Source organism: Oncorhynchus kisutch, linkage group LG15 (genome assembly GCF_002021735.2).
Source record: "Oncorhynchus kisutch isolate 150728-3 linkage group LG15, Okis_V2, whole genome shotgun sequence".
NCBI lineage: Eukaryota > Metazoa > Chordata > Actinopteri > Salmoniformes > Salmonidae > Oncorhynchus > Oncorhynchus kisutch.
The window spans coordinates 72,910,073-72,921,863 of record NC_034188.2 but is presented as its reverse complement, the minus strand read 5'-3'; the positions used below and the strand labels follow the sequence as shown (position 1 = coordinate 72,921,863).

The 11,791-nt window shown below is 41.2% G+C and overlaps 1 protein-coding gene across 1 annotated transcript; it reads right to left on the bottom strand.

Annotated features, from left to right (window-relative positions):
* Positions 1 to 399: 399 nt before the first annotated feature.
* On the bottom strand, positions 400 to 8,943 carry LOC109906104 (V-set and transmembrane domain-containing protein 5-like). Its single transcript, XM_020503762.2, has 4 exons — positions 8,581 to 8,943; positions 1,256 to 1,582; positions 832 to 975; positions 400 to 713 (listed from the first exon to the last, which is right to left on the bottom strand). Exons 1-4 carry the CDS (start codon positions 8,645 to 8,647, stop codon positions 682 to 684), a joined length of 570 nt encoding a protein of 189 aa, XP_020359351.1. The 5' UTR covers positions 8,648 to 8,943; the 3' UTR covers positions 400 to 681.
* Positions 8,944 to 11,791: the final 2,848 nt, after the last annotated feature.

Sequence of the window (11,791 nt, the reverse complement as noted above, 5' to 3'; positions counted from 1 at the left end):
ATGTCAAGCAGAGAGGCACTGAGTTTGAAGGTAGGCCTTGAAATACATCCACAGGGACACCTCCAATTTACTTCATTTATCAGAAGCTTCTAAAGCCATGACATCATTTTCTGGAATTTTCCAAGCTGTTTAAAGGCACAGTCAACTTAGTGTATGTAAACTTCTGACCCACTGGAATAGCGATATGGTGAAATAATTTGTCTGCAAACTATTTTTTGAAAAATTGTGTCATGCACAAGGTAGATGTCCTAGCCGACTTGCCAAAACTATAGTTTGTTAACAAGAAATTTGTGGAGTGGTTGAAAAACAAGGTTTAATGACTCCAACCTAAGTGTATGTAAACTTCTGACCTCAACTGTATATTTTAAATGTTACAGTAAAAGAAACTGAAAACAGCTGTGAAAATAAAAATATATTTTGTTTCCACTTGTCAGTGTGTTTCCTTACATTAAATCTGGTGGACTAATATCAGTTGTCTATACAGTTTCCATGCACAGTAAAATAATACATGCAGCTCGTCTTGATGCACGTAGGTTGATAATCCTTCATCTGTTCCTAGAATCAGTAACTTGGTGACATTTACACTCTGTGGAGGCTTTCATTGATTTATAAAATGAGTCTTTCATTTTTAGCTCATGTTGGTTGTTGGGCAGTCCCATCTGGCTTTCTCAGATCTTCATATCAGAGAGGTTGCAGCTCAGTTACATCATTCACTGGAGATGATTAAAAAAATGAGAAATTCAATGAACCACGTACACACAAGAACAATCAAACTTGAGTCATTGAATTACTAATTATTGAAATGACCAAAATCATTCTAAAGGTATTTACCTGGCATCTGCCTCCTCTGTCTCCATGCATTGATCTGGCTGTAGGCTTTGTCCATGAGCCACATGGAGACCATGAGGAAGCCAGCCAGGGAGGCCAGCACTACAGCAAACACTGCCAGGTACTGGAGGTCCTCATACAGAACCTCTACAACACAGGGAGGGAGAACACACCATGTTCATTCTCACTTCCACTAACTAGCTTACTCATAATGGTAGAGTTCAATGAAGGTCACTTGTACTGAACTACTCGTAAAGATATTGTTCAATAACACCATAAGGCCGCTACAGAAACTGCCTCTAGGACTGAGAGGAAAACAGTTCCATAAAGGAGTTCTTGTAAATGTCAACTATGATGAAACACTAACACTGTAACTTAAAGTAAAATGCCACATTGTGATACAGGCCTTCACCCACCATTCACTCACCTTCCACATTCAAGACAAATCCTGCATCCTTGCTGCTCCCGGACAGTTCAGTCACAGTGATCACGTAGAAGCCAGTGTCCTGAATACGTAGGTCCGACAGTCCCATAGATCCATTAGTGTACGTGAGGATTCTGTCCATGTAGTCCTCTGATACATTGGTAAACCCCCCAGGTTGCCACGCCCCAATGTCTCTGCTCACCCTGCCAGACATAAAAGTCCACTGTACTGTGGGAATCCCAACACAGGAGATGTCCACAGAGAACAATACATCCTGTTGGACAGGCCTGGTCAGACTCTGCTGAGGAGACCGTATTGAGATGGCTCCAGCTGCCGGAGGAAGTACATAGTGGAGGGAGGAAGGGAAAGAAAGAGGAACAGTGTTTTTTAATGTATGACAGATAAAGAGAAGTTGATATATCTGATTTGTATTTTAGAATCAGATACAGTAAGTCAACATATTATTACCCACACACTGATGTGTTATTGACATGTTACCACCATAGTCATTTTCTGACTTCCCACTTGCCCTTTTTATGAGCAATGGATCAACTACCTTCAGTTTTTTATTTTTTAGAGCCCAATTGTCCACTCAGTTCTGACAGAAGAAATACCCCCCTTTACCCTACTCCCTTACATAACCACCAGTTAATGTTCAACCTCTCCACAAAAGACAATGTTTTCAGTCCACAGACATTACATAACATATTGTTATACTGTATGATGGGTTTGCTGCCATCAAATTACTTTGAGATGACACATTGGCATGTGATTCTACCACGTCGCTTCATCTCAAATCAAAGTTTATTGGTCACGTACACAGATTTCAAGATGTTAATGCAGGTGCAGCGAAATGCTTGTGTTTCAAGCTCCAGCAGTGCAGTAATATCTAGCAATGCAAAACAATACATGCATAATCCAAAACGTAAAAAGAAAGAAATTAAGAAATATCAGAACGAGTAATGTCAGAGTCCAGAATATATAGCGGAAGTTTACATACACCTTAGCCAAATACATTTAAACTACATTTTTCACAATTCCTGACATTTAATCCTAGTAAAAAGTCCCTGTCTTAGGTCAGTGAGGATCACCACTGTATTTTAAGAATGTGAAATGTCAGAATAATAGTAGAGAGAATGATTTATTTCAGCTTTTATTTCTTTCATCACATTCCCAGTGGGTCAGAAGTTTACATATACTCAATTAGTATTTGGTAGCATTGCCTTTAAATTGTTTAACTTGGGTCAAACATTTCGGGTAGCCTTCCACAAGCTTCCCACAATAAGTTGGGTGAATTTTGGCTAATTCATCCTGACAGACCTTGTGTAACTGAGTCAGGTTTGCAAGCGTCCCCCTTTTTTCTCCAAACATAAAGATGGTCATTATGGCCAAACAGTTCTATTTTTGTTTAATCAGACCAGAGGACATTTCTCCAAAAAGTTTGATCTTTGTCTCCATGTGCAGTTGCAAACCGTAGTCTGGCATTTTATGGCGATTTTGGAGCAGTGGCTTCTTCCTTGCTGTGCAGTCTTTTAGGTTATGTCGATATAGGACTCGTTTACTGTGGATATAGATAGTTTTGTAGCTGTTTCCTCCAGCATCTTCACAAGGTCCTTTGCTGTTGTTCTGGGATTGACTTGCACTTTTTGCACCAAAGTACGTTCATCTCTAGGAGACAGAACGCGTCTTTTCCCATGATGTTAAGCAAAGAGGCACTGAGTTTGAAGGTAGGCCTTGAAATACATCCACAGGTACACCTCCAATTGACTCAAATGATGTCAATTAGCCATGACATAATTTTCAGGAATTTTCCAAGCTGTTTAAAGGCACAGTCTACTTAGTGTATGTAAACTTCTGACCCTCTGGAATTGTGATACAACTGAAAAAAGTGAAATAATCTGTCTGAAAACAATTGTTAGAAAAATGACTTGTGTCATGCACAAAGTAGATGTCCTAGCCGACTTGCCAAAAATACAGTTTGTTAACCTCTCTTGGATAGGGGGACGCAAATGCCCCACTTGGCCAAAAGCCAGGGAAAATGCAGAGCGCCAGATTCAAATAAAATACTATACAATTCAAACCTTCATTAAATCACACATGCAAGACAGCAAATTAAAGCTACACTCGTTGTGAATCCAGCCAACATGTCAGATTATCTGATGATAGCACAACAGTAAACAAAGAGAGTAGCATATTTCAACCCTGCAGGCGCTACACAAAATGCAGAAATAAAATATAAAACATGCCTTACCTTTGACGAGATTCTTTTGTTGGCACTCCAATTTGCCCCATAAACATCACAAATGGTCCTTTTGTTCGATTAATTCCATCCATATATATCCAAAATGTCAATTTATTTGGCGCGTTTGATCCAGAAAAAAACAGCTTCCAATTTGCGCAAAGTCACTACAAAATATCTCAAGTTACCTGTAAACTTTTCAAAATACTTTTGTAATACAACTTTAGGTATTTTAAAATGTTAATAATCGATCAAATTGAAGATGGGTCTATCTGTTTTCAATAGAGGACGAGAGGAAACTAACGCTACTTTTCAAGTCTTGGCCAACTCTCAACAGCGTTACCCTTTTCCAGGATGGCCGTACTTCTTCATTGCACAAAGGAATAACCTCAACCAAATTCAAAGACTGGTGACATCCAGTGGAAGCGGTAGGAACAGCAAACAAGTGCTTAAGAAATATAATTTCCCCATGAGAACCCATTGAACAGACAGCGACCTCAAAAATAAATAATTCTGAATGGTTAGTCCTCAGGGTTTTGCCTGCTACATAAGTTCTGTTATACTCACAGACATGATTCAAACAGTTTTAGAAACTTCAGAGTGTTTTCTCTCCAAATCTACTAATAATATGCTTATCTTATATTCTTGGCATGAGTAGCAGGAAGTTGCAATTGGGTATGCTATTTATCCAAAAGTGAAAATGCTGCCCCCAATCCCAAAGTTAACAAGAAATTTGTGGAGTGGTTGAAAAACGAGTTTTAATGACTGCAACCTAAGTGTATGTAAACTTCCGACTTCAACTGTATATATACAGTTGACTGGTACTATATAACTGTATATATATATATATATATATATATATATATATATATATACATATATATATATATATATATATATATATATATATATATATATTTGGAAACAAGTCAAGGGGTCTGAATGTGGCTTAGGGACAATGTGGTACGGACAGTAAACAGTGCCTTTGGAAACTATTCAGACCCCTTGACTTGTTCCACATTTTGTTAGGTTACAGCCTTATTCTAAAACTCATCAAATAGTTTTTTCCCTCATCAATCTACACACAACGCAAAAACAGGTTTTTATACGTTTTGCCAAATTTACTCCAAATAAAAAACGGAAATATCAGATTTAAATAAGTATTCAGACCCTTCATTTACTCAGTACTTTGTTAAAGCACATTTGGCAGCTACTGCATGGCAAGCGGTACCGGAGTGCCAAGTCTATGTCCAAGAGGCTTCTAAACAACTTTCATGTACATACTACCTGAACTAACCGGTGCCCCCCACACATTGGCTCTGTATCGGTACCCTGTGTATATAGTCTCGCTATTGTTATTTTACTGCTGCTCTTTAATTACTTTTAACTGCATTGTTGGTTAGGGGCTTGTAAGTAAGCATTTAACTGTAAGGTCTACATCTGTTGTATTCGGCACATGTGACAAATAAAATTTGATTTGATTTGAATGCAGCCTCGAGTGTTCATGGGTATGACACTACAAGCTTGGCACACCTGTATTTGGGAAGTTTATCCCATTCTTATCTGCAGATCCTCTCAAGCTTGGTCTGGTTGGATGGGGAGCATTGCTGCACTGCTATTTTCAGGTCTCTTCAGAGATGTTCGATCGGGTTCAAGTCCGGGCTCTGGCTGGCCCACTCAAGGACATTTAGAGACTTGTCCCTAAGCCACTGTGCTTAGGGTTGTTGTCCTGTTGGAAAGTGAACCTTAGCACATTCTGAGGTCCTGAGTGCTCTGGAGCAGGTTTTCATCAAGGATCTCTCTGTACTTTGCTCCGGTCATCTTTACCTCGATCCTGACTAGCCTACCAGTCCCTCGCACTGAAAAACATCCCCAGAGCATGATGCTGCCACCACCATGCTTCACTGTAGGGATGGTGCCAGGTTTCCTCCAGACGTGACGCTTGGCATTCAGACCAAAGAGTTCAATCTTGGTTTCATCAGACCATAGAATCTTGTTTCTCATGGTCTAAGAGTCTTTAGGTGCCTTTTGGCAAACTCTAAGTGGGCTATCATGTGCCTTTTACTGAGGTGTGGCTTCCGTATTGTCACTCTACAGTAATGGTCTGATTGGTGAAGTGCTGCAGAGATGGTTGTCCTTCTGGAAGTTTCTCCCATCTCCACAGAGGAACTCTGGAGCTCTGTAAGAGTGACCATCGGGTTCTTCGTCACCTCCCTGACCAAGATCCTTCTCCCCGATTGCTCAGTTTGGCCGGGCGGCCAACTCTAGGAAGAGTCTTGGTGATTCCAAACTTCTTCCGTTTAAGAATGATGAATGTGTTATTGGGGACCTTCAATGGTGCAGACATTTTTGGTACCCTTCCCCAGATCTCTACGGACAATTCCTTCATCCTCATGGCTTGGGTTTTGCTCTGACATGCACTGTCAACTGTGGGACCTTATATGGACAGGTGTGTGCCTTTCCAAATCATGTCCAATCAATTACCACAGTTGGACCTCAATCAAGTTGTAGAAACATCTCAAGGATGATCAATGGAAACAGGATGCACCTGAGCTCAATTTCGAGTCTCATAGCAAAGGGTCTGAATACTTATGTAAATAAGGTATTTCTGATCTCACCCATCACAGGCCCGAAGGGGGCGCAAAGCCGGACAGGAAGATCATGCCAGTGACTCAACCCATTCAAGTCGAGTTTATCGAGAGAGAAAAAATGATTCACCCCTCTTCGGGACGGCATGGAAGAGCATTATCAAGCCAGTGACTAAGCCCCCGTAATATGGTCAGAGACAGATAATCCCAGTTGAGAGAGGGGAGCCAGCCAGGCAGACACAGCCAGGGTGGTTCATCACTCCAGGAAAAAAGCTGCTCTTTAAATATAAGGTCCAGAGTAACGTTGAGGTCCTTCAAAGTTTTATTTGAGGCGATTGTATAGCCCTCAAGATACATTGTCAGATCAAACAGAAGATTTCTTTGTTTCCTTGAACTAGCATCTTGTTTTGTCCAAGTTTAAAAGTAAAACATTTGCTGCCATCCACTTCCTTATGTCTGAAACACAGGCTTCGAGGCTAGGCAATTTTGGGGCTTCACCAAGTTTCATCGAAATGTACAGCTGTGTGTCGTCTGCATAGCAGTGAAAGTTTACATTGAGTTTCCGAATGACATACCCAAGAGGCAGAGTATACATTGAGTGTACAAAACATTAGCAACACCTGCTCTTTCCATGACATAGACTGACCAGGTGAATCCAGGTGAAAGCAATGATCCCTTACTGTTGTCACTTGTTAAATCCACTTCAATCAGCGTAGATGAAGGGGAGGAGATTAAAGAAGGACTTTTAAGCCTTGAGACAATTGAGGCATTATGTATGTGCGCCATTCAGAGGAGGAATGGGCAAGACAAAATATTTAATTGCCTTTGAACAGGGTATGGTAGTAGGTGCCAGGCGCACCAGTTTGTGTCAAGAACTGCAACGCTGCTGGGGTTTTCACGCTCTACAGTTTCCCGTGTGTATCAAGAATGGTCCATCACCCAAAGGACATCCATCCAACTTGACACAACTGTGGGAAGCATTGGAGTCAACATGGGCCAGCATCCCTGTGGAACTCTTTTGACACCTTTTAGAGTCCAGGCACCGAAGAATTTAAGCTGTTCTGAGGGCAAAACACAATATTATGAAGGTGTTCCTAATGTTTTATACACTGTGAAAAGAATAGTGGTCCTAAAACCATCCACAGAGACAAACTGATATCTTTCCTACAGATAAGATCTAAACCAGGCAGGAACTTGTCCGTGTAGCTAGTCGGAAAACTTCCAATTTGGTGGAGCGCCATTTCCGTTCCAATCTTCTGGAAGCTTGCTTCAGGGCTTGGGTATTTTCTGTAAACCAGGGAGCTAGTTTCTTGTGACAAATGTTTTTGTCTTTAACGGTGCGACTGCATCTGGGGTATTACGCAAGGTTAAGTTTAGATCCTTGGTTAGGTGCATTTTGAATTTTGTACTCCGGAGTCCTTAGGTAGGTGTGGGCAGTCTGGAAGGGCATCTCGGAATCTTTGGGTTGTCCGAGAATTTATAGCACGTGTTTTGATAATCCTTGGTTGGGGTCTTAGCAAATTATTTGTTGCGATTGCAAATGTAATAAAATGGTTTTGTGTAATTTATTACACAAAACTAGATCCAGGGTATGATTGTGGCAATTCGTCGGTCCCAAGACCTGTTTACCTGATGTGCTACCTTGTCCCGGACCTGCTGTCTCTCTCGTTCTCTCTCTATAACCACTGTGATTGTTATTTGACCCTTCTGGTCATCTATGAACGTTTGAAAATCTTGAAGAATGATCTGGCCTAAATGGCTATGTACTCTTATAATCTCCACCGGGCACAACCAGAAGAGGACAGGCCACCCCTCAGAGCCTGGTTCCTTTCTACGTTTCTTCCTAGGTAACTGCCTTTCTAGGGAGTTTTTCCTTGCCACTGTGCTTCCAAATCTGCATTGTTTACTCTTTTGGGTTTTAGGCTGGGTTTCACTATAAGCACTTTGTGACATGTGCTGATTTAAAAAGGGATTTATAAATTGATTGATTGATTGATTGGTTTTGAATTGCCCTCATAGCCACCTGCTTTCGGTTGTTTTCTCATGTAAGATGTGTTTCAATCAATGTGAATTACTGACTCAGACACACCAGTCCAACTCAAGGTGTGTGCACACAAGATGAAGCATGCACAAAGAATTTAGTTAAAGCATGCAAAGAATGACAGAGAAACATTATGGCTGCCAGAGGTATGCCTTGAAACCATCACACCCTATCCAGGTTTTGGGGAATTAACAAACCACTGTGTGTCTAAGTGGACTATCATTCTGTTTCACCGGTACAAACCACATCAGAGCAAAAGTTGAGAAATACTCAAAGTTAGTCAACCGATACCAGAAGAAAGTTTCTTCTGAAATTGCTTGGCATACACCATACACTCTGAGGCAAACATAGGCATGCCCTTAAACACACAAGCACTCACATTTAAACACATACAAATCAGTATGTCCATATATGGATACATGCTCACAGAAGTGTTTCCATGTATGGATAGGACACATACCTAGGTGGCACACATACAATGTGATGCTGAAGAAAAGAGCGACTTCCTGTGTGTCCCAGAGCCACATTAGAACCCCAGGTCCATCTATTCTCACCAGTACGGAGTGTCTACTGGGTCATTCCACATTCTGGAGCATTCGCTTTGCTCTTCTCTCAAAATCCATTATTTCCTGTGTTCCTCCTTCCTTTTTATTTTTGTTAATGTCTTAATCTGGTGGAAAAGAGTATCTCTTGTTGGTGATGTTCTCTTCTGTCCTTCTCAGCTCTGTGGCACCTCACCCATCAGACAGGATCAGCAGGAGATTACTGTGCAAACATTCATACTAAGAAACAAGCACTGAGAGAGCGAGAGAGAGAGTAAGAGAGAGGGAGCCAATAACATAGTAAATACTCATGCAGAAACACACAGAGAGACACGCCTGTATGGCCTCCCTGTACTGCCTCCCACAAATGCACCACGTGGGATGAATAAGTGGTATTGGACACACCTTGCTGAGCAGGTCAGACAGGGAGGAGTGTCTATTCTGAGATGACTGCACTTCTTTACAATGGCCACATTAACAGAAGTTACAATATAGTATATATGCTGCCTGGTCACTGTTGCAATAGCTTATTTTTGAGGCAGATAATCAGGGGTGCGACTTTCACTGGGGACGGGGGTGTCATGTCCCCCCCACATTCTGAAATTGCATATTTGTCCCCCCCAGTTTCATCATTGTAATGTGATACAGAAAGCGACAACGTGTGCTTTAGGACTAGGCTGGCTGGACCTGCACAGGAGAGTTGAGCATAGTTCAGTGTGTATGTGTTGCGCTCTTTTACAGAGTTGTAAAACCAAACCAAGCAGAAAGTGGATACTATTTAGTTGACTGATGTAGTTGGCAAGGTAACTGTTGTTTATCTTAACTTTATTCGCAGTGCTGAGCTATTATTTTAACTGACATGTAACGTTAGTTAATGTTTCATCCCCTCTTGACTGAGGTGAATGAATAAGCTACCCTAGCTAGTAGCTACCACAGCCAAGTCAGCTCTAGCCTCTAGTTATCTGTCAGATAGCGATATGAGCTGGCTATTATTACTATCTAACAGCTGTTGTTTGTATGGACATGCTTTGTAGCCTTTGTTTTGTCCTGTTTCAGAAGTAAATCAACTTGGCTAGCTTTCGCCAGTTGATTTATCATTCGAGAGAGACCTGGCCAAATGTTGACTAACGGTAGCTATTATTTTTGCCTCAATCACACTAGACCTGAATCAGATGATGAAACCATTGGCCAAATGATTGAAGATTGATATTCTGATGATTTTTCAGTGAAATGTGAGTTGTATTAGTCAGTATGGTTATGTAACGTTATTGACCTGTCAGTTTCCCTAGCTATTTCCTTACTTTTCACACTGACACAGTAATAAACAGCTCTAACATTACAGGCTTCACTCTCATGGTGCACAGTAGACTTCTGTATACCAATTTCTTCATCCCTCTCCGACCCGTACCCACTGGACTTCTGTCCGACTCCCACCTGCTACTGCAAGAACTGTTCCCAAACCCATCCGCAGTTGTTTTAGGTGTATGTGACGCAACTCATTTGCCAGCAATGGTGCCAGCAAATTTGCACCCTATAGGCAACATCAAATGTGCAAAAATAACTTATGAAATAGGTCAACTTACCGGAGATTCTCACATGGCCCTTACATTGTATTACTGGGCTATATCAGCCAATATGCTAGATGTAGTTTGAATAGAACAGAGCTGGAGAGACTTCTTATAGCCTACCATTTAGGAGTGGGAAGATTTTCAGACGGAGAAATATGGGTGATCAATATTTAGGCCTGTTTCTAGGCAAAGTAGTAAACTATAGCCTAATCATAGGCCTATTTATGAAGTACATTTCCTTGGAAATTTCCTTGCGTCTCCGCCCATGCATAGGCTCAGTGGAGTCTGCCGAGGGGAGGATTGCTCATAATAATGGCTGGAACGATGCAATTAGAGCAAATAGAAACCATCAAAACAAATAGAAACCATGTGTTTAATGTATTTGATACCATTCCACTTATTTTGCTTCAGTCGTTACCACAAGCCTGTCCTCCCCAATTAAGATGCCACCAACCTCCTGTGCATAGGCTATAGTCTACTCTATTTAATTGAGACCACATGTGCACCTGATCTGGCAGGTATGGCTGCTGAACTGGAAGCAGCAAGAATGATGACATTGACACTTGCTACGTTTTGCATAGGCCTATAGGATATAGCCTACCTTTTAGGAGTACGATTTGCAGGGAGAGATTAATCAATACTTATTGAAAATGTTAGTAGCCTAAGCTATGTGCGCTATGTGCGCATTGTGCCATTTTCTTTTTTATTGATGATTACATATTTTGACTTCGACTCGCTTTGGTTGGATGCCCTCCAATTCTTTCCATTGTCAATATTTATTTAAAGACACTGTAGGAAACTACAGTCTAATCATATTTAAGTTAATTTCATATTCAAGTTAACTGCCACGTTATTCACCACCCATGTAGGCAGCCTACTCTATTTCAATGGGACCACACATACTAGGCGCACTTGAACTCGCACGCCAAACTAGGAGAGGTACTGAAGATGAAGCAGTGAATTCTGAGTATGTGAATAATGTGAAAAATATGTGCTTTTAATACAATAGGTAGGCTAATGCATACAAAGCAGAAAGAGGCCTGTCTCCAAATAACCTATGGGGTAACAAAAAGTATTTTCATCCCAAAGTCTTCTGTCTGACCGACAGCACCCGCCCACAGCATGAAAAATGACTAACGCGCTGCAATGATCTCTGTCAGGACCTGCAGCCCTTTAGTGCATTCAGTACACAACACTATGCTCATCATGTCTTAGGATCAGATGGTGACAGGATCAGATGATGTCCCTGCAGGGTCAGACAGCCAGGGATGACCAGTCTACGGAGCTCAGGTGAATTTTGCAGTATATTAACAGTATCAGTGACTGATACAAAGCTCCATTTTGAAATGATGGGTAGACCTACAGTAGCTACAGGACAGCAGCTTAAATCTACAGTCTGGGATCTGGGAATAATGGTCAGTTCAATTATTGAACCATATATTCTATTCTTGGATAATATAATGTATAAATGTACATAAAGGTAATTCTTTGTCATGCCTAATTTTAGGAGGATCAGATGGTGACAGGGGTCTCAGCAGGTTCAGGCAGCCAGGGTGTTACG